At 43.8% G+C, this 24,420-nt stretch overlaps 1 protein-coding gene across 1 annotated transcript; it reads right to left on the bottom strand.

Moving 5' to 3' along the window:
* Nucleotides 1-685: 685 nt before the first annotated feature.
* On the bottom strand, nt 686-9,905 carry LOC144135403 (cystatin-2-like). The gene is made up of 4 exons (XM_077668066.1): nt 9,672-9,905; nt 6,527-6,775; nt 3,754-3,858; nt 686-944 (listed from the first exon to the last, which is right to left on the bottom strand). Exons 1-4 carry the CDS (start codon nt 9,672-9,674, stop codon nt 840-842), a joined length of 462 nt encoding a protein of 153 aa, XP_077524192.1. The 5' UTR covers nt 9,675-9,905; the 3' UTR covers nt 686-839.
* Nucleotides 9,906-24,420: the final 14,515 nt, after the last annotated feature.

Consider the following 24,420-nt stretch of genomic DNA (forward strand, 5'->3'; position numbering starts at 1 on the left):
CGGTGAAAATAACAAGACCCGCTTACCCAGTGCGCGGGGACTGAATGGTCGCTTAGATAAGACCTGGGGAATACTTACGTGTGCAGCCTGTCCAGTCAAGCCGCGGCTGGAATGTTGGTGCCTGGGCATCCTTGTCGACGTAAGGACTACCTCCGCTAACCATCGGCTGTGATGTAGAGGATTATAATCAAAGGCACTGAGCTGACGCCAGTAGTTCTCTGTATACGCTGTCTGGTACTGTATGGCCAAGTATATGAAGAAAATACACCCGACCGAAAAAGAGAGGTATCGTTTCTTTTGCCTCAAGCTTGAGTTCTGTGCAGGGACAATGCTTCTGCAGCATTGTTTATTTCATTGGCAGCAACTGAATTCAGCTCTTAAGAAAAGACAAATATGGCCTTAATTTTTTTTCCAGATAAGTAAAGATGGAGGAACGCCGAGGGGGTAGCCATGTTTTAGTTAGTGAACGCTTGCTTGAATTTTTTTAGGAAGAATAAAAAAAAGATAAGCTGCACAGTTGAGAAATATTTCGCTCGAGTGTTTAAAAAATCAAGTGTGTTAAGGAAGAGACTTGGGCTAGTTAGTACTTCATACTTAAGAAGGAAAATGAGTGCAGAAACACGGGTCGTGTTCTTTCTCGCCGCGTGTTTGTGCGTTGTTTTTCCCTCTTACGTTTTAAAAAAGTTACTGCACCAAACAGTAAGGCTTTATTCATGATTCGTTCACAACTCACAAATTAATTGCGGCTTTGCATGTTACGGAAGTTGGCGCATAAAGACGATGTTCTGTGCGGTGGGCATTGAAGATGTCAGTGACCTTGCACGTTGGTCGACTTGGCCTCAGGATGTCTGTTCTTGACCGGTGGGAGAGCACGCGTAGCTAGTGAGTCCGGTTGTGTTCGTCCATGGGACTTCGTAGACAACAGCCGTGCACCTCCCGTTCACCTTAGTCACGCACATGCACACAAAAAGTCAGCTGAAAAGAGCCTTGAAACAAGGAAGTCGAAGACTATGGTTCTGCTAATCTTAATAGCGGGACACTAAGTTAGCCCGTATCCGTGACGTAGCGCCTTCTAATAGACACCTTTTAGCATGCCGTGCTACCTTTACCGCTACTGGAGTACCAGGAGCCCGCGGGTCGACAGTGCGCATGCGCAATTCACCTTTAGGGCACCAGATGGCGCCAGGTACTCGGCAGTTGCGCGCAAGCCTACCGCATTGGGACCAATCAGCGTGCGTGCACTGGCGGTGGGCGGGCTCCCTGTGTTCTGGTAACGGCAACGGTAACATGCTAAAGGCGTCTAATGACAAATAAGCTATATTCCTTGAAAACAAATGTTTATAAGCTAGAAAGGGTAAAAAAAAAGAAAGCAAGTATCGCTCTACAGGTCGTTTTCGGAAACAAAGCGTAATGACGTCAAGACAGTTTTCTTTTTGCAGAGCTCAGAGGTTAGACAACGCCGCCATTTACTTTCAAATGGTAGTCATGGTGTCCTTCCTGTAATGACGTAACGGGTTTGAATCTTGTGACGTGAACAAATTTCAAACCTCGAAGTACAGTCTTCTCAGCAATTATTACACCATTTGCTTTGCAACACATCAACGTGGTCAAAAATGGCCATGCAGTAGATTTTTACTAAGAATTCAGTTGAAATGAAGTGGTTCACGGTGTCCCTGTAAGCAGCGTGTCTACTCCGCAAAAAGTGGCGTGGGAAAAACGCTGCTGCTGTCTCTGGCTACACCCTCCTCCTTCCACGGTTAACGCCCCCCTCCGGTTGCCCGGCTTCACCTTGTGAAAATGGTCTATAGACCGTCTACAGACTTTTTAGAGACTCTATTCCCTTTCTATAGATTTTTGTCTATTCATGGTCCATAGACTGTCTATAGACAAAAATCTACAAAAAGTGTATGGCCTTAAATATATAGAGTCTGCATAGACTGTATGCAGGACTTCCATTGCCTATTGACTATTCTCTAGGGTTTGTCTATAGATAGTCTATTGCCTTTGTAGACACGTCTATAGACAGTCTATAGACTGTCTAAATAAGTTTTTTAAGGGGATCACTAAAAATACTGCAACTGCACTGCTAGAACGAAACTAAACCCAGGGAACAGGCCTTTGACAGCTGTCAGTGTAAATTAACGCAACATGTATCTTAATCTACAGTTTTCAGCACGCTATCAGTTGCTCGGAGATATATTGCTCCTATGGAGTTAAGCCGGCGCGTCACGAAAATGTGTTTTGCCTTAGTTATGAAATAGGCTCGTAGATGTTTGCTGAATTCACGCTTTGATTTATGCGGGATGACTCGATGCCTTGAAATCGCGGCTAACATAATCAGGCATAAGACCAAGCAAATAAAAGCGAGAGCACTTTATTTTGTAGACTGGTAGTTTACGCTAGTTTACGTTCCCTCGATGTTTCGTTGAAGAATCGACCCGTTTGACCGGCGTAGGTTTTTCATTTGTGTTGGGCGAGAATTGCATATTGAAACCCGACTGCGCGGCTCACATGGCCATTGGAGTTGCTACAACCCCGTCCACATTCGCGCGCGACTATCAAACGTGCCGCCGCTTCAGGAAAAGAGCGAAAGAACACGATGTATCAGTCAAGAACAATCACGGAGCACATAGGCCCAGTAATTGCTTTGACTGCGGCTGTCAGCAGCGGTTTCGAGGAATCAAGGTAGCCAGCAGAGGTAGGGGCATGGCTGCGCCAGAATTTGCAGAAGTCTCTTTAGAATGAAAAGAAACAGACACGCGTGTAAGCCGCACATCTATTTCGTTTTAGGTTACGCAGATTTGAGCATGCTCTCGATGAAGCGCATTGTGCTATATCTGTTTTGTACCTTGTGTTTGGTTTGTAATTTGCCTGCTGGGCTTCTTGTTTTGTGAGCTGCGCACAGAGTGGAGCCAGTCAGAATGCCTTCCCTGTGGGGTCAGATTGAGACCTCAGAAGGTGGGTCGCCTATTCGACTAAAGTTCTCTGGCTGTTCTGTTCCGCCAAGCGTAAAGAAGCACTGCACAATTATTACATCACGTAGAATACTGAACTCAACTAACCAAGTTGAGTCCAGAGCACTTCAGCAGTTTCGGTCGCCATGATACGCACTGCGGAAAGCCCTTCATTTTAAACTGCCAGCATAGATACATAACGTTTCGAGCCTATGGAGCTCTCACTGCTTTGTGAAGCAACATGGACCCCGTCTTACGTGTCTCAAGTTATAATGAATGAGTGTTAACATGCACGCCTTTGCTGAGCACAGCACCGCATTCAAGTCAGCTTAAGTCTTGCCCTTTCTCTGTCGTTGTGCGAGGTCCCTCGCTAGTGACGAGGGACGTCACCCAGCTCAGATATGAAAGAGAACGCTCAGCCTGAACACAGAAACGAATAGGGTTGTTAACTGTGCTCTAAATCTGAAAATGTTCTATTAGGATTAACGCTGCCGAGGAGAAAGATGGTTTGAAGAAAGGAAAAAGTATGCTTGTCGCTTATGCTTCTGTATTAATTATCCGTTGAATGTTCCTACTGTGTCCTCTCTGATACTGGGGTTATGCTTGTACGCACCGGCTAGCCCAGCAACTAGTTCTATCATGCCAAAAAGAAGACACTTTTCGTCTGTGCTGCAGAAAGGGTAAAACGAGTCTTCAGCTTAACTTTGCGTGGCAGCTGAGTAGATGTATGAGAACTAGCGCGAGAACTAGGATCACTGCTCACGTTCTTCTAGCTGCGAAGGAAGCCATGTGAACTCACCTCTTCGACTGGAACACAACGCTGGGCAGAGTAAGTGTCTTTGCCGATCGTGCAGTTCGAAGGAGCGGTAGTGAAGACGAGCCTGTAGTTAACGCCGGCCACGACCTGGTTAAAAATAAAGAAGAGCGAGAGCAAGTAAAACTTCCCAAGAATCGTGATGGTTTAAGTGGTTTCTTCTTGAAAAAAATTGGTTTTGGGGGAAAGGAAATGGCGCAGTATCTGTCTCATATATCGTTGGACACCTCAACCGCGCCGTAAGGGAAGGAATAAAGGAGGGAGTGAAAGAAGAAAGGAAGAGAGAGGTGCCATAGTGGAGGGCTCCTGAATAATTTCTGCAACCTGAGGATCTTTAACGTGCACTAACATCGCACAGCACACGGGCGCCTTAGCATTTTGCCTCCATAAAAACGCAGCCACCGCGGTCGGGTTCGAACCCGGGAACTCCGGATCAGTAGCCGAGCGCCCTACCACTGGGCGACAGCGGCGGGTGCCGCTGAGTATGCTGTTTTTTTTTATCGGGTTTAAAGTCCAGTCCTAGAAGGAGTCAGGCAATGAGGGACTCCATATTGAAGGGCTCCGGATGATTTCAACTACCTGGGGTTCTTTAACGTAACCTGGCATCGCACTGTGCAGGGGCCTCTAGAATTTTCCCTACATCGAAATGCGCCCGCCGCGGCCAGGATCGAACCCGTGTCTTCCGGGCCAGCAGCCGAGGACCATAACCACTCATCCACCGAGCCGGCCCACTGAATATGGTATCCTTTGGTGTGAACATATAAGAACCAGTCATTGCGAAAGGCTAGGGCTACAACAGTTTCGGTATGCAGAAAGCGTGGTAGCTCCGAATACTTATTCCGACAGCACTAATAATGGCATAATAACCCATGAAATGGTCTTGTGTGTCCGGAGAGGGAGACTTGGTTGGGATTGGAAAGCGGCATAACACACTTATACATACAAAAATGTTGGTGATAGGCGCATACAAGCCTCCTGATCACAAACTGTATGACCAAAGGAGGCTGCAGAGAAAAGCGCAGAATTTTAATACGGGGTTGAATTTCACAGCCGGCCCACAGAATCGCGTTAACAGAATACCGTTAAGCTCTCAAACGACTGCTGTATGCATCGTTTTATGTGAAAAACCAGCATATCGTACATTGCCGTGGTGTCATAGTTTCATAGGATTCGAGTGGTTTCATAGGACACTTTCTAACAGGAAGAGTTTTGTGGGTTAATAATTAATAATTGTTTTTTTTGGGGAAAGGAAACAGCGCAGTATCTGTCTCATATATCGTTCGACACCTGAACCACGCCGTGAGGGAAGGGATAAAGGAGGGAGTGAGATAAGAAAGGAAGAAAGAGGTGCCGTAGTGGAGGGCTCCGGAATAATTTCGACCACCTGGGGACCTTTAACGTGCACTGACATCGCACAGCACATGGGCACCTTAGCGTTTGAGGGTTCGGCAGAAAAACTTTCCCATTGTAGGCCTGCTGCGTCTTTCGCACATTTGTAGGAAGTGTGGCGCCCTCTCAGTTTTGAGCTGCACACTTCAGCAACAATAGGGTTATTCATATCCACGACGAAAATAATGCCCCTGTCGTAGTTTTACCAGTACGCGGGAGAAGGCACCGCATGAAAACTTTGGTGTAACTTTAGTTTTACATCGTGTTCCACGCTCTACTGGTAATTGTTGTGGAGGTCGTTTTCGATACATATACAGAGACGGAAAGACAACTTCAATGACAGGAAAGGCGGAGGGGCTGGGCGGAGATATTCAGTGGTGCACAACGCCTACCTGCGTCAGGCCGTGACTGGTGACACGTGCGCGATGCTGCAAATTTTATTTTGTAAAGACGCAAATGAGAACCAGTTCAGCCGCTGAATCTGCGCAAGAAGGTTCATTGCGATCGCTGTGTGAAATGACATTGACTAATCTGAACACTTTTTTTTCAATCGTATGAAAGAAGCACCCGAAGCTCGAGAAAACCTGATGCGCCAGTTTCCCACAGTTCGCTCGCCTTGTATCAGTGAGAGGCGGCTGTGTCACGTTGAAGATTTCAAAGCTTGCATTAGCATTTATAGTAGGATACAACTTCAAAAAAAAAAACAGCAGTTGTTAACACTGGGGCACTGCCGGCGGCGTACTGTATTACTCCGCTAGCCAATCACAAAAGCAAACGAAATCAGCTTTTTAAAGTTTGGTTTTATTAAATAACTCAGGTATCAAAATTATAGAGGTTATACATTTTTATCTCGTGATTAGATTCTCGCCGCGGTGGCTCAGTGGTTAGGGCGCTCGACTACTGATCCGGAGTTCCCGGGTTCGAACCCGACCGCGGCGGCTGCGTTTTTATGGAGGAAAAACGCTAAGGCGCCCGTGTGCTGTGCGATGTCAGTGCACGTTAAAGATCCCCAGGTGGTCGAAATTATTCCGGAGCCCTCCACTACGGCACCTATTCTTCCTTTCTTGTTTCACTCCCTCCTTTATCCCTTCCCTTACGGCGCGGTTCAGGTGTCCAACGATATATGAGACAGATACTGCGCCATTTCCTGTCCCCAAAAAACCAATTATTATTATTATTATTAGATTCTTGATTAGGTGTGGTCTTAACAACGGACTACTTTTTTGTCTTGGAGGAATTCTCTGCGCTGGCCCTAATTGTGGGCGGAGCTTCATCCAACTGCGACTTACCCGGCCAGAATCCGAGCCACTAGCTCCTACGGAGTAACAGAACAGTACGGACACTGAGCACAATTGACGCACACACAGACCTGAGTGTAGACTTCGGTGAGGTTGACAAGCGTGTCGTATATCTTGCGGCCTTCTCTTTGCTGGGAAATGGCATAATGGGCCAGGTCGACGTATTTGGGGTTACTGCGAGGCTCCTGCCTGGTCCAGCCACCGACAAGGACGGAAGTGGAGTTGTGGCAGCAAATAAGCGCGGTTGTCGCCGTTGCGAAGAGGAGAACGAGGACGGCTTGCCTCACCGTAGTCATTGCTGCAGCTCTTTGCAACGCGTTCTGCAAGATATCAGTGTTGGACGCATATTCAGAAACGATATGACTGTCATAACTTTGTGTTTAATCTAATGGTATTAGAGTCCATATGGCAAATTGTCGCAGATCATGAATGGCAGTTTACCAATATCCCTGAAGAGAAAAGTGTACAACAGCATAACCTTACCGGTACTCACCTACGGGGCAGAAACGTGGAAGCTAACGAAAAGAGTTCAGCTTAAGTTAAGGACAACGCAGCGAGCCATGGAAAGAAAAATGATAGGTGTAACGTTAAGAGATCGGAAGCGGGCAGAGTGGGTGAGGGAACAAACACGGGTTAATGACATCCTAGTCGAAATCAAGAGAAAGAAATGGGCTTGGGCAGGGCATGTAATGCGAAGGCAAGATAACCGCTGGTCCTTAAGGGTAACGGAGTGGATTCCAAGAGAAAGTAAGCGTAGCAGGGGGCGGCAGAAGGTTAGGTGGGCTGATGAGATTAAGAAGTTTGCAGGTAAAGGGTGGATGCAGCTGGCAAAGGATAGGGTTAATTGGAGAGACATGGGAGAGGCCTTTGCCCTGCAGTGGGTGTAGTAAGGCTGATGATGATGATGATGATGATGATGATGATGGTTAGAGTCCACTGCCACTTATGGCAGGAAGGCTGGGCATAATATATATGAACATGTCTGTCATCTTAGTTTCTCCATCTTGAGCAGGTACTCTTATGAGAGAGCATGTGACTGCCGCATGTGGAAAGGTTCATTGATCTCGTTCGGATCACGCAAAGTCGGCAATCTTCACACAGGCGGGACTAAGCCAAGTGACAACTCAATCAAAGGCAACTTTATTAGCTCATTCAAGGAAAATTTGTGCAAAATATTTAAACCGATAGCCTACATGGCCAGTGTCCGGTCCAATACAAAACAAGAGATTTGGGCAACCGCAATATGAACAAACTAAGATTTCAACAAAACACTAGCAAAAACTAAAACAGCGGAGTCTTCCGGTGTCCAGTAGAGTGCTAAGCAAAGCATTTGGACAAGCGCATGGCGAAAATGCAAACTAACATTTGAACAAAATAGACATACTGAATGTAAACAAAGTGGAAATAGTGAAATCACTTCCTTACTTGGTTGTACAAGAAAAATATCTTCGAAGAGAGCTAAAAATTTCTCGCAACGTTGATTTCTATTGGCAGTGAATTCCAGACCTTTGTCCCAATGAATTCAATTACTCTTTCGCAGTATTTATTGTTATTGATCGGAAGATTGAAATTAACGAAGAGGCAACAGGCAAAATAATTAAGCTTAATGGAAGAGGAGAGTAAGTCGTTAACATGCTATTTACTAGAACGGAAACTTTATAGTCGCGCAGAGCAGAAAATTTTAATAGTCGAATTTCTTCAAACATAGTGTTGCTTGACCAGTTAAGTGAAGAAAAGATTATTATCCGTAATGCTCGTCTTTCTAAACTTTGATGAGGTGTGAGGTAAGTTGAGTAAGTGTGCCCTCATGACTCACTACAAAAAATTGGCAGTGGCTTAGCTCGGCTATGCCAGGATCTACGTAGCGAAAGCTAAGTCATAGCTTGGTTAGCCTTGGTTAATCTTGATTGCAAATCCAGGTTAGTCTGGTTGTCTGGCTATGTTGTTGTCACGTAGTTCGTCACGCGGTTGGTCACGTGACCAGTCACGTGGTTGGTCACGTGGTGCGGTGCGACCACGGCGGGAATGCGAGCACGGCGAAACTGTGAGTTCGTGGCCAACGTAGCTTTCGCTACAACAACTTATGTGAGCTGAAACACGAAATACCAAAGATCCTCACTGAAAAAAAAAATCCAAGCAACTCGTAGAAGCCACATTAAGTTTGTGTCCTACCCCAAGTGCTGTCACTTTGTTCCGTTCCTGTAAATAAGTTGACAGTACAGCCGCTGTCTGTCGCACAACCTAAACACACACGACTAGGTGTTAGGGGTCGTGTGCAAGAAACGTAGGCCTTGAAGGGTAAACGTCGGCGTTTATAAGTTAAAAAGAAGCTGGTCTAGTGCGTGCACGTGTTCAGCTCCAAGAGACAGGATTCTCAGATAGTGAGAACGAAAATACGCATAAACTTCCAGTGACTCTTGCAACACATATATCTAAAATTGAGTAATGTGAATTGATTTCACCCGCGATCGAACTACACGAATCGCACTTTCTAAATTATTTCGAAAGTCACTGAAGATGTGGCACACACTAATATGTGACCGCTTGTCACAGGACGCGGAGAACTACATAATTAAAGTTTGCGGGTTAAATTAACAGATGGGCACCGAGAGATAGAGGGAAACCCTTTAATGAAAAACTGAGAATTTAGCCAGTGTTTAAAAATTTCTGGCATGCTGCTCTGCGTGGCGAAGGGAATTTGGGAGATAAAGTTGGAAGGAGAGCGGTGTGGAAAAGGTAAAATAAAAAATAAAAAGTAAGAAGATAAAAAACGACCATTAAATGCGTACCAAGGTGCATCGGCGAGTAATGATGTTACATATGAAATGATGAAGTGAATAGTCTGACAAATGGGCTAACAAAACTTTCACAGCGTGAAGAATGCATGAAGGTAACATGTAAGGTGAAATCAGAGCTCATCAAGATGTCCAATGTCATTTAAGTATTCAAACAAAAAGCTCATTGCATATCTCTGTTGCCTAAGGCAGGCTAAGGCACCTAAAACAGTGGATGGGCGTAGAAAACCTCAACCATGCACTAAGGTGCTAGAGGATGAAATAATTAGGTGGAAGACTAACGAAGGCACGACAAGCGAATTTAACATTTTATTAGGGTGGAATTCTCTCTTGCTTCAAGCCAAATACTGAGACCGGTAATGCCCTTGCGTCTGAGTTACTGTGAATGCTAGCGAGTAATGAACGGAATGATAGTACTCACCATATTGTGAAGGTGAACACACGTATTTACTGGTACAGGTGTCCTTGAAGCCGGGTTTGATTTGGGCCCGTACGCTGAAGCTGCCTGGAGACAAGGGGCAGAGCGCAGTTGCTGTTCTAGATCGAACGTCAAGCAGTCTAATACTACTTTCGTTAGAGGCTCTACCGTCAAACGTCTCTGCTCGCACGTGGCGCGAGTGCGGAACTCGGCGCACAGCTGCGCGCTGTCAGCTGTTTCAAAAAGCTGATAAACATTACGCGCGCCGACTGGCGCGGTTGCTGGCCGAGATAACCCGGCCCGCGCGACGAGGTCTGAAGTAACCGCTGCTTTCTGCGTGCGTCTGCTGCTGACGTCGTCCCTAGACTGACAAACAGGCACGGTCGATGAAAGTAAAAGGATCCGGCCGATGAATCGGGGATTTGCAAGATTGGTTTGAGCATTCCGCGTCTTATTCTCGAAGCTGCGCAGGTTGCTACTTTTTTTGCCACCGGAATGAATGCCAGGGCTTGTGAGCCAGGTTTTCACCATTTTACAGACAGCAAACCGCTGCGACACTTCTGAGTCTGCAGTGCAAAGCTCATGTAAATTAAAAGCCAGGTCTGTAGTCGCTTGAATAAAAATAAAAGCCTCCCCTCGACTTTAGAAGTACGCACAGTATACGTGATCATGTATATTGAGGCTCCACACGTAGTTATATATATATATATATATATATATATATATATATATATGAAGGAAGCCAACAGTCACCGAAACAAAGGTGCATAGGGCAATGCACCTATGCACCTTGGTTTAGGTTACTGTTGGCTTCTTTCATATGTTTGTCAAAACGAGCCCCTCCTTTCATTATATATATATATATATATATATATATATATATATATATATATATATATATATATATATATATATATATGAAAGGAGGGGCTCGTATAGGAGGGGCATGTATAATGAAAGGAGGGGCTCGTTTTGAAAAACATATGAAGGAAGCCAACAGTCACCAAAACCAAGGTGCATAGGTGCATTGCCCTATGCACCTTTGTTTCGGTGACTGTTGGCTTCCTTCATACACACACACACACACACACACACACACACACACACACACACACACACACACACACACACACACACACACACACACACACACACACACACACACACACACACACACACACACACACACACACACACACACACACACACACACACACACACACACACACACACACACACACACACACACACACACACACACACACACACACACACACACACACACACACACACACACACACACATATATATATATATATATATATATATATATATATATATATATATATATATATATATATAGGGAAGGTTATTCATGCCATCCAGGTGGGCTTTCAAGGAAAACAAAAACAGAAGCAGCACATCAAGATGGTAGCCTCCCTGTATCCTCCTGAGATCTTGGCATAACAAATTTGTCCAGAATATGGGACTACAGAACTTAAGGCGTTGTAGACATGGAAAGATGTTTGGTGCCGTAAAAAAGCACTTTCTTACCAACTTTTTAGAGCCTGTTTTGCTATCTAGTGAGTACAAGCATTAAAAAAAAAAAACGAGTCGGTGGGGGTGCGTTTCACGGTAGGAGCAAAAGCACCAAGCGGATTGGCGTGTCTTTCAACGGGTGGTGTAACATTTTTTAACACTTGTCAACCGTCGGAACAATGACACCAAAAACATAAGCATACATCTGAGCAAAATGTGGGTTCCAATTTTCCTCTCTGCATCGAACGTGTCAAACTTTGCTCTATATTGAACATTTACCATCAAACATGCAAGAAATCAAAATGGGAGAAAAGATATGTAGGTGATGTTCTGGACGGATACCATATTATGATGTCCTAAGGATTTCATCCACCTCAGAGAATTTGTGCTCAGCGACTCCGCAGGATATACGCAAGTTTCTGTGGGCAGTTGGTTAAGATTGCATTTCTGCGTCAGTTGAGCGCATCATTTGGCTACTGTATTTCTGTTTTATTTCGCTGCGGTTTCTTGCGGTAGAGTGAAAGTGTAACCCCAGTTTCCCGCAATTATTTGATGCGAAGGGCCACCAGCTACAAGGACGCTTGCGGTACTAGTGTTGCAACTTCTCTACTAGATGGGGCCGGTCGTTAACACGAACATGCGTCGAGACGGAACAATCAAAACTTTCGGTATCGCTCTCAGAGCGGTGGCTTGCATAAAGTATATGACAAAATTGTCGAAGTGAAATTCCTAGCCTTCCGGCTGCAAGATATCGGAGATGTTAAGAAGCCGCTTTTAAAAAGCCATATTTTTGATGAAATTCAGTTTTTAAAATTTTTTTAACCATAATGCGGATTCATTCCGAGTGAACTGCAACAAACATTACTTCTAGTTAACACCGTTACAAAGATCCAGCCAGAGTTGTACCTCCTGCGCATCTCGCGAAACCGATGCCAAGCTTTCCAGCTAAATAAAAACCATTTTTTTTTCAATATTCGTTAATTTTCTTTGTTATGTTTTCAGTTTGGAATTATAATAGCTGTTTATTTCGATCCATGTTTATTTCTGTTTGTGTTTATTAACTAAAACGCTCACAGAAGCGATGCAATATGTTTGCAACACATTTGATGGTTATCTCAGGATACAAACAGTGAAGCTTGGCTTGTCTCATAGCATGTGTCATTTCAAAAATGGTCACAGGGGTGACCTAGACGGTTCGAAGTAGATTGGGATCAAACCTGGTCGGTATACGCAGAAAGCTTGCCTGACAGGTGACCAACAGCGTATCTAGAGATCTTCCTTTTCATGCACTAATGCAGCAAAAAACACAAGAAAAAAAGTGAGCTGCTAGGCATACAAAATCAAGAATAGGTAAGACAAAGGAGAAGCTGAGCTACAAATTTTATAGAGCTTAACCGTCTTGGACACAAGTTTAGGACATTTGCAGTTATTCCTAACATTGTTTCGTGTTTTTCTCGAAATACACTTTTTTGCCATTCCTTCTTATGCGAGCAGTGTCGACTTTATTCCTGTGCAAGGGTTTTTATTGAAAGTTTGTACACTTAATTCTTATACACCTAGCTATGCAGTGAATGAATAAATAAAATGCTGCCCTATTTTTTTGCTGCTGCGTTTTTTTTAAAGATGCCTATACGAAAATTAGTTTTTGTTCATTCCCCTAATACACATTGGCAGTCGACGGTACAGTAAAGATTTTGGCTTATTGTGTTTAAGTGTAGAACAGAACAAGCAGTCTTACTTGTGATGAATAAATTGAAGTTAGAATTGGTGGCGTTAGATGGATATATAATACATTAAAAAAATCAAAGAAACTTTGTTTTCATATGTTTTGACATTTTTATTACGATAAAATAATGTCCTTAATCTTAAGGCGCAACACTATTTTTTTTAATCTGTTATTAAGAATTTTTCCGGAAAAGTGACCTTATACTCTGTACCAAGAAAAGAAGACGGGAGAGGAGCAACAGGAAGGTATTCGTATGCTTTCGCAGAAGAGGCTCATATGATGGTATAAAAATACGTACATGTTTATGAAGAACGACAAATATTAAGCATACTGAATTTCATTACCTTTTCACGAAAAATTTGCCTCAACACGAATGTCAGGTGTGGGATATTCGTGACGTGGATTAGAGACGGATTTGTTGACTATTTACAAACAAATTAAGCGATATGCACAATTTATTTCTTGGGAACAACCTGAAATTGTTGTAGAATGCTAGTAGAGACCGCTCTTTAAACAGCGGCACACTGCGCTAATAAGCCGACAACCAGAGTGTAGTCCGCGAACCATGCATATGAAGGTGGATGGTCTCTTCACAGAATGTGTCGTGAACTCGCGGTAAGTGGCTGCAAAGGGTATATTGCAAGCAGCTTTACAATCAGCATTTTTTCTTCTCGATGAATGGATGGATGGATGAATAAGGCTGAGCCCTTTTAATCGGGCGGTGGTTGAAGCCACCTAGCCATTACTTGCGAAAGTTTGCTCTTGTCTTGATTTTAACCACCAATCAGATAACCACCGCTTGGTCACTTCGACCCGCTTAAAATCTAGTTTTCCTTCACTGCCCGTAAACCCCAATGCTTCGGATAAATGCACGTGGCGCCGCGTTGCGGAGAAAGTTCGAGGTAGAGCAACGTGTTACTTGCCTTCGCGCTTGGCCATTGACTTGTGAGTTGCTTTGGTGTCGAGGTTCGAGCGAGTGTAGGGGGCGGCCTGTTTAGTTTTTAAGCTTTCAAGGAGCGCAGTTCGCATATTTATAATAACTTGTGGTAATAGGAGGATAGGACGAAGAAAAACATACGTGGAACACGCACAGGATTTCTCTGTCCTCCTTCATCCTGCCCTTCTATTGCGCAAGTAGCTATGAGATGCACAACGAACTCTCCCATAATGCTTTACTAAACCACAGTTCGCAATCTGCGTGTGGTGCGAGGCAATGGACTAGACTTCCCGCTGATTTGAGTGGCTAAAAATAAGACACGATGACTAAAGGTATTTTCCGTTATATATGCAAGAAATATAGCCAAATTTGGCAAAAATGCATAACGTGTTACGCTGCTTTCTAAGCGGCACTTTATCGTAGGCTAACTGCTTAAGTGGTTTAGTAATTACAGTGAACACTCTCCTAAAGTGAACATTGAGGCGCTAAATAATTAAGAATGAAGTGCACAAGCTATGAATCTGAGCATGATTGCAAAGGCCGGTTGTGTGCAATAAAGGTGTTAACTTTTTTTATGAACTGTGTGATTTAAAATCAGTGGTTCAGGTGTCCGCCGATATATGAGACAGATACTGCGCCATTTCCTCCCCCCCCCCCAAAAAAAAAAAACCAATAGGCATGCAACTACATTTCGCAGCACAAAAATACGCAAGGCACTTAAAAGGACAGATCAGGTAAGTGCGGCGCTGTCTCCTCAACAGCTGTTCAAATCTGCCCGTCTGAAAACACACAAATTGAACAAGAGAGGAGAAAGTCTCAGGGTGCTTGCCAAAGTTTCGACAAGGTGACCTGTCTTTGGGGCAAAGCGTGCATCATTGGCGGCGTTATAATAGAGCCTTCACTCCGAGGAGGAAGGCCCGGTGAGATGGAGGAGGGCATCAAGTGAGAAGGGTGTTCGTGCGGCTTTTTTCAAACAGGCATGCACGAGCTAGCTTCGAAGGCAGCTCATTTGAAATTTTCGAGTCTACTGTTATAAATTAGTCAGCCAGGCCCCGATAATTTTTTTGCAGCTGTTCTTCTTGGTTATTTCAGGAGATGGGAGAGTGATACGGTATTCCCTTGTATTTTTGTGCTTCGTTTTTGTGTTTTTGTGCTGCGCAAAGTAGTTCAGCCAGGCCTGCTTTTGTGCTGCTTTCTTCGAACAGGCTTGCCCGAGCTAGCTTCTATGGCAGGTGATTTTAAAGTTTCGAGCCTACTGTTGTAAATTAGTCAGCCAGGTCCCGAGAAATTGCTTGCAGCTTTTCTTGGTTATTTCAGAAAATGAGAGACTGATACAGCATTTCCTGAAAAATTCTTACTCCCCCCCCCCCCCCCCATGTTTAGCGTGTTAAACACCTCATGCGGACGGGAACTGAACAGAAACCGAAAGATTTCGTTCGTTTACATCGTGTCCTTGCTGGTCGATGTCACTTCACACACGTTATATGTATGGTCAAAATTACGAAGCAACCCTCGTAGAGCATCATCATACTTTCTACGTGTCTTCAAAGCAAGATTTTACATCGGCATATGGGGCCCAGAGAAATGCGGGTTAATGACATCTTAGTTGAAATCAAGAAAAAGAAATGGGTTAGGGCAGGGCATGCAATGCGAAGGCTAGATAACCGGTGGTCGTTAAGGGTAACGGCGTGGATTCCAACAGAAGGCAAGAGTAGCAGGGGGCCGCAGAGAGTTAGGTGGGCGGATGAGATAAAGAAGTCAGCGAGAATAAGTTGGCCGCGGCTGAACAGGACAGGGTTAATTGAAAATATACTGCAGAGGCCTTTGCCCTGCAGTGGAAGTAGCCAGGCTGATCATAATAATGTTACCTCAGAGCCTATTTTTATTGCACATTCTCGATGACTGTCAATTAAAATGGCTATGTTCTGTGGATTTCTGCATAACCTGCGTTGACTGAAATCTAGAGCCTGGGCTTGATAATTCTAAAATCAAATGATGTTCCTCTCTGCAGCCAGCGAGCTAGAGAGGCTATAATTTTTCTGGTTTCGAACATAATCTTTCTCGTGTACAAATAATATGTCAGCATTCTTTCATCTGTCTAGTACACTGCAGTTCCTGAAACGAAAAGTCGCATTCAAGTTCACGCATTTTGCGATTGAGGTTTGCCTTTCAGGAGAATGTAAAGTCACTTCATCTTCATTGATTGTACAGGTGTGTTGTTGTTGGGCACTGTTTACAAAGCCTCTATTTTTTCCTGCTGCGTAAGAGAGAACCCGTTAATAAATGCGACGGCAGTCTCTATAGGAATAGCTTCGATTAGAATGAGTACATTGTACTCCATGAACCCCAGCTATCGTAGTAAGGCTTGTAGCGAATAAGTAACACGTGCGGAAATTGTGCCGAATGTAACTTCCTCGCATGCCTGCAGTGCAAAGCTCTGGAGTTTTAGATTAGGTACAGCGGATTGGGGGCCCCAGATAAATAGCTGGCCTCAGCGATACATACGAGTGCCCCGGTGAGCTTTAGAATAGGAGCATTCCATACTCAGCAGAGCCATGCTTGCTTTTATCGACTGCAGCGCCACTAATACCCCTGTCACACGGGCACCGCAAAGGCCTTTGAGAATCGGGTCCTTATATTTAAAGGCGTAAGGAGTGCAGCTACACGGCAAAAATGTTGCACCTTTGCCGCTGAGGACCTTGAGGGCGAAGGCGCCTGTCTGAGACCTTTGGAGCACAAAGGCGCGGCGTTAGAGAACCTGCGATCGCAGTGCCATCTAACGTCAAAAAGTCAAAGCAATAAAAAATAGATACAGCCAACAATGTTTGAAAATATTTTTTTTTAAATACGAAAGGTGTGTCTGGCTTTGCTTTTTGTGCGGGTGTTTATATTTTATGCCCAGATTTCAAGGCAGTGAAAGTGTTGCAGCGACACCGAGTGCCCCTGGTGGCCAAGGCAATACACAAAACCTGCTGCTGCTGAAGAGAGTAGCTGTTGCAGTACTTTTAAGGAAGCTATCAGAATAAAAAAAATCATCCGAGCTGAACGAATGAGCAGAATACCCCACTTTAGGTTTAAAACACTCATTTCAGCCGCCTCGAGCACAGCAGCGGGTGCTAAGCCTGAACGACTGTTTCATTTTTGGGCTGAATCGCTGCTTCTTTAAGCTTTCGCTCCTTTGGTGAAAAAAGGTGCCTTTGCTGGAAAGGCCTTCGAGGAATGCCGTGTGACAGGGGTATAAGGCAAATAAAAAGATAGTCTTAAAGAAGAAAAAAAATTTCATTTCTTTTCGCCAGAAACCGTGGTTATTGGAAACACACAATGCAAGAGGAAAAATCACAACAAATGAGTATTTTTGGACAACCCTTTCTATTTTCTTTTAAACTCAATACGAAATCGCCCAGTCTTAGTCAACCCAACTATATCGTTGCTGGACGTCAGCTCACTTACGTTCCAAATTTCTAGGTCTTTTCGTTCTGCGAGTGCGTCGGATAGAGTAGTTAGGGCTAATTCTTCAGCGACGTCATGCCGAAATTTCCCCGAAGCAACCCCAGTGTGGTGTGGGACCAACCTTTTTATTCAGGCTCTAGCAGACGGAGCTCAAATATCTTTCTTGGTCATCGGCTGCGGTACGCACCAGTGCCTCGACGATCGAGCATAAGGCTGCTGAATGCAGATGCTGAGAAGGCAGAAGAGAGAGAGAGAAAAAAACGTGTAATGCATAGAATATATTTGTGTGGGCCCTCATTGCAGGATCCCATTGGCTTTTGCCGCCGCTCTGGCCGGGTTCACTAGCGAAACCTGGTTTTCTGAATGTGAACTGGACAGCGCCGCCCCCAGTCCTCAGTTGTTGAATTATTGATTCTTCTGGCATGCCCATACCATATGAAGGAAGAAGAGTTCCACTTAATGTTCTTTTTCCAGACGGAATCTGTTGATGTTTTGACATCTGCACTGAAAATTCCGGACTTTCTTGAGAGCAGCCAAGTTGTGGGCGTGACAGGCAAAGAAGCACTGCTATAATGGGGCTGCAGCGCCTCGCCTATCCGAACCGCTGGTGGGATCTGGAGCCCATCTCCAGCCGACACTGCTCTGCCATGTCCAGCGTTGTGCCCAAACTGTTCAGTCACATCGAGGATAACTTCGGTCACATCCTGAATGACATGACGTCACAGAAATGGCTGAGCGTGCAGGCCCTTGACTAATACTTGAACGTGAGGACGACGTAGCATTTCACACAAGTTCCTATGATATCGGGACTTAGCTGCCACGTCCGCAAGTTTGTATTACCGAGAAGCGGCCAGGGTAGTAGCGCATTGAAATTAAACTAGGTTGTTTGTTTTGTTACAAGCGAAATCAAAGCAGTTCAACTTGTTGACAGAATGCATTTGTAGTTATTCTAATGACAGAGCTAACCTCGTTTTGGACGGTTCAAATACATTACTTTATTTTTTATATTATCTACAAACCTTGTAAACTTTTATGTTGTATCATCACACAACATGATTCCTTTAATGCAGGCTGTACTCAACAGGGGTGCCCCGCTCACAACTTGCTGCTGTCTTGTGGATAGCGCTGGAGGGCCAATTTGTCGACCAGCCATTAATCAAGGCATGTGCTTTTCCGGCTACAAGCGAGTGCATGCCGCAAAGTACCAGGCCATCATGTGCGCAAATGGCATTGCCTATGAACTTGATAGTCCCTTCACTGGGCACAGGCATAATGATGAGCTGCTTGAGCTGCATCCACTTCATTCTGTACTTGAATAAGCACTGACATATCCTCGTACCGTCGGAGTTGGAAAAAGTGATGACTCAGTTTTAATAAAATCCTACTAAACTTTGGGAATCTTAAGTTTATTACTAATATACATGCATTCCAGGCATCCAGAAGAAGGCTGAGTTAATCTGTGTCATCGAAAAGGATAGGACGAAACAGCACAAACAGATGTGACGGGTTTTCTGCCTTCGTTAATCTGTTATTCACATCAACCTTTCAGTTACAGGCACGTACCGAGCTCGTCTTACGTTTTCAGTCAACAGCTCTCGTGTCTCTCTTATCCACTGTCATCCAGTCAGTTAGTGCTGGTCTGTTATATTTATGGCTTCATGCTATTATTATGCACTGTATAGGTCTCGATGACAAACAGTGGCAGACAGTATTCAAGCTGTGTGCACGTATGTGCATGAAGGGTAAAAAAGTTTGCAACAAAACAAACTGACAGGTCTGCACTTAACGGTGGTGGTCGCAGAAATTTTCCGCTGTAAGCTATCAACATGTCTAATAAGTTCACTGCCAAACTGATAAAATCGTACAGAAAATCGCACAAACCTAAATAACATGACCCAATGACCATATGAATCATATATTTTACAGGGATGCTGCAAAAAAGTCCGCTGTATCAGAAACTGGAGAGGATACGGCAGGATGGTGAGTACGTCATATCCGAACAATCCGCATATTCTCTGCGGCCTCTGCTCATACGTCCACACGCTGGTGCATCTCAACAGGGCAACAACAGCGGTTTAGTGCCGGAATAAGCACAGTTCGCCAAGCTGTAGAATGGGGTTTTGAAAAAAACGGAGTTTGTGAGCATTTCTGGGCTACAAAAAAAAAATACCTTCTGCTCCGGAACACGCCGCAGATGTGCCGAGTGGAAACTGCCACACGTGCCTCTATGACAGCCAAGTAGGAATGATGTTGGATTGCGCTCCGTCCCTCCTCTTACAAAAATGGTCTATATAATGTATATAGACTTCTTATAGACTCGATTGCCTTCCTATAGATATTTCTTCTTGTCTATTCGTAGTCTAAAGACAAAAGTATACTAAAAGTGTATGGCCATAATCTATAGATTGTCTATAGACTGCCTATAGGATTTGTATTGCCTATAGACGGTGCTCTCGGGTTTGTCTATAGAGAGTCTATAGACTTTATAGACAGAAGTTTATGAACACTGTCCCAAAATTTTTCTTGTAATGTGCTTCATTGCAGCACTACCTGCAATGAGACTTACTCAGCTGCGAGCTGAAAGAATCGTGGCAAAGAAGACGCACAGGAGGACTTCGCGCCTTTCAGAACAAAGGTGCAAAAATTGAGCACACTTTCTGGTTTTGTTTGCTTCCTTTCCTAGGAAGTATGCAGAGCAGCATGCAGTTTCATTCCTTTTGCTGCTGCATGTTAGTTTTCTTTAACTCTCGGCGACGCAGAGTCTCAGAAGAGAGGCGACAAAAATGCGCCCCTCTTGTGACCTTTGTTCTGATTGGCGTTGAAGCTGCTGCTGGAGGCTGCCAATCAGCTCCATTCTCAGCAGGCTTTCTTCTTCCTGCTCTGTTCTTTCCGCCAGCCATTCTTGCCTCCGCTGCTCCAGCTTTTCTTTTTCTTTTTCAAGCGCAATGCTTTTATTTTCAAATGCAACCTTTCCCTTTCCATGTCGTGCTCTCTTTGGCGTAAAATGATATCGTGTTGAGCCTTCTTTGAAGAAACTCGATGTTGTCATCTGGTTTTTTCTTTTCTGCGACCTATGCCCAACGAAAAGGAAATAAAAGATCAGACAATGTACAGACGCAATGCTGTCCAAAAGTGTTGTGCAGCACATTTAAATTCTGATGCACTTTTGTTGTGTTCATCTGAGGTGGAGTATGCTGCTGTGACGTGTCATCATCATCATCAGCCTGACTACACTCACTGCAGGGCAGAGGCCTCTCCCATGTCTCTCAATTAACCCTGTCCTTTGCCAGATGCGCCCACCCTATGCCTGCTAACTTCCTAATCTTATAGGCCCACTTAACCTTCTGCCGCCCCCAGCTACGCTTGCCTTCTCTTCGAATCCACTCTGTTACCCTTAAGGACCAGCGGTTATCTTGCCTTCGCATTACATGCCCTTCCCAAGCAACCAAAACTGTGTAGTTTGTATTGTCACCAACAATGTATAGCACCCCATCGACCTTGTGACACCCGGCACCAATGACCCGTTGAACGCTCGTGCACACAGTTCGGTGCTTGAGTAACAAAATCAAATTATCCTCTTTGGTAACACATAATATGATAATGACGGACAGAGTGTGATGAAATGTAGTGCCGTGTAACAATGCAAGTAAAAATTGCACACAAATACGAATTTTCTTCCCTGCAAGGAGTACCTTTTCTTAGAAAACTATTTGAAGCTCATCACTGTGTGACCGTTGCTGTTTACACAAAATAAACATGACGAAGATGACCGAAATCTTTAGTGTATGCGGCCGAGTGTAGAGAAGTTAAGTTACTAATGAAAGCTATAAAGCCATGCTGGTTCATGGCGGAATGGAAGTACTCAAGCACTGACAGGACAAAAAGTAGATGCCGTTTAGCCTAAAATAATTATCTAATTAAGCATGTGAGGAGAAATTGGCAACCGTAAATGAGGCTCAAAACACTCGGGCAAAAGAAGTGCACCTCCTATATACGCCGGTGTTCAAAAAGTGCACTGCTCAAAAGCTAAACTGACCTAAAGCCACAATGGCGTGGAGCAGTGGCGAACTTGACGGTTCTACAAGAGTGCTAAGGGCAAAGCACAACGGCAAGTTCATGAGAGTGGCCTACTGCACATGCAGTGTTAGTCAAATGTGATTGTTTCTTGAACTGCAGGGGTGAAGTTGCATGCTGTTCTTCGAACTGCATTGAGGCTTGAACATTCAATGTTTGTGAAACTTGGGACATTGCGAGTTCCCACACAAGTGTTCTTTCCATCGTGCACTGGCAAACAACATAGCTACCTTCATAGCCATGAAGAAGCTTTACTGCTCAGTGATTGGATTTCAAGACTTACCTCACTTTCCTGGCCGAGCACGGTTCATTGTAGCTGTGGCAGGTACTGGCTGCTCATTTTTTTTTGTTGATGTTGCAGCTGTGGCACGTACCTTGCCAAAGTGCAGCTCATTGTACCTTGCCAGCTGTGCAGCTCACTGGTGCCGACATTCGAAAATTGTCGAACTGATATTATTTGACCTTCGGTTGCAATATATCAGGGAGGTTTAGTTTGCCTCCGTCCCAAGAAATGAAGACAGGAGAGGAGCAACAGGAACATACCCAGATTGGAATGTTTTCACAGAAGAGGCTCAGAGTGAAGGCATAACAAGTATGTGTGGGATCACGATGAACATAAATATTGTTAAGTCAGCCATGTCCAACATTCTCGGACAAAAATTTTGAATATTGGGAAACTGTAAGGTACTTGTATAGAGATATTGAAGGTAATGATTTATTCTTCTTATATGTAGCAAGTTATTTCTTTTACAGTGTTTCCATTCCTCGCATCGATCAGTTAAGACTGCCATAGAAAAGAAAGAGGGAACGCTTTTCCCGAAGCATGAACATGAATAGCAAAAAGTTCAGGCCTTCCTACGGGAGATGTGCGGAAGTTTATCGTTATAGTGAAATCATACAATATATAAAAATTGCACTCATAATCTCCTCTTCCTGTAGCACTGGTCCTGTTGTTTCTTTTCGTTGCTGTCCTCGTCTTTTGCGCAAATTTCCCAGATGTACCACCTACTCCATGCCCGTCTTGCCCTGGTATCAAAAATGCCTTTGTCCAGAATTTTTGGCTATGTGTGATGATGCTTTTACCTACAGTGCCAATCATTGTGCTGTTGGCACTGTCAGCAATGTTCTGTTCATCGAGTTTTTTTTTTCCTTCGTCTACGTAATACATTTTCTCAGTTATCTCTGCCACATTTTGTGATGTTCCTTTGCATCCTTAACACAGACGAAACAAAAAAGAAATTTTAGACAGCGTAAATACAATCCAACAGGCTCCACAGTAAGGTATTACTCTTTGACTTTAACCAGTAATGAACACTGGCGCTTGTATAGAAGACGCAGTCGCTAGATCATTTGCATCGTTCACATCTTCACAATGTTTCAGCAACATGAATATTTATTTAGGCTAGGCTGTACGTGTCGTGCAAATTTCTGATGCAGGAACATTCACAATTCCCTGGACATTGAGGCGGGATAAGAGAGGTCATATTTTTGCTTTAATTTGGGTTAGAGTTTACAATATAATTAAGAAATCGAGAAAGATGACTTTCCATTGTGCTGTAACATGCTGACCTGGCACTATAAGTAGCCTCTTCGAGATGATGTAGGGTTCACTGTAACGGGAGGAATCTGCACCCAGTAAAACAGCCGCTGCAGATCCTGTTTTAGTTGCAGTGCTTACAATTACGTTCACATTGTGTTTAATGATAGGAATGTTATTAGTACTTCAAGAAGGAAAGAAGTATTCGCAAGCAAATGGGCTTCGCTGTCACGATGATCAGACTACTCAGCAGCGAATGAATGCCAAGCACAAAATTTCTAGATTCCCACAAATAAAGTGTTGGGTTATCACAGGCATATGGCCAAAGCATTCCGTTCGCAGGACACTCACGCGGGCTCTGCATCTGTGGGGGCGACACGGGGCCTTCTTGGCCCACTGTGTTAGCTGCTGCCCCAGACCGCGCCTGGGGACGGCAGAGAGCGAGCTTATCTGTCGCCGCTTTCTTTGTGACATATCCAAATTACTTGGCCATCCCGTAGCAGAAAACATTTTTCGCCGTATTATTCTTCAGTTCCGGAGCTGTGATAGCACAATGTAATAGTAAAACATCGTGAGTTGGAATTACGAGCAACACAGCAAGTATCCCATTAATCATTGTCTCGTAGGGTAACGGTCGTAAATTCAAGCGAAAAATAAACGCACTAGATGATACTTACTTTAAAAGGTTGGTCCTTTCGTTTCGCTCGAACTTGGCAAGCAGCAGGTCAACTGTGTCGCGCATTGCCCTTCTTGAAACATTTTTTTTAAGTATTCTGGGAAATTAACGCCGCTACTTGATCCCGACTCCTGGGATCCTCTCAAACGGGTTAGTAGCATACATGTCGCTTTCAATATATATATATATATATATATATATATATATATATATATATATATATATATATATATATATATATATATATATATATATATATATATATATATATATATATTAGCAGACAAGGCAAATCAAATGAGGGGCTCGTTTGACAAACATATTAAGGAAGCCAACAGTCACCGAAACCAAAGTGCATAGAGGAATGTTTTTTTAAAATTTATAGTGCCAATCAATTCATTTTTGAACATTTGTGAACACTCTCAAGGTTTGCTTACACGCAAAACATAAATACCCACGAAAGCAGCAGATTGGACAGCCGTCGCCGTAGCTCAGTTGGTAAGAGCACCGGACGCGATATTCGGAGGTCGTGGGTTCGGGTCCCACCGGCGGCATGGTTGTTTTTTCTGCTGCTTTATAAGTAATGTTCTTTAAAAACCAATTGATTGGCACTAGAAATTAAAAAAAAAACATTCCCCTATGCACTTTGGTTTCGGTGACTGTTGGCTTCCTTTATATATATATATATATATATATATATATATATATATATATATATATATATATATATATATATATATATATATATATATATATATATATATATATATATATATATATATATATATATATATATATATATATATATATATA

The sequence above is a fragment of the Amblyomma americanum genome, chromosome 5 (assembly GCF_052857255.1).
Source record: "Amblyomma americanum isolate KBUSLIRL-KWMA chromosome 5, ASM5285725v1, whole genome shotgun sequence".
Lineage (NCBI taxonomy): Eukaryota > Metazoa > Arthropoda > Arachnida > Ixodida > Ixodidae > Amblyomma > Amblyomma americanum.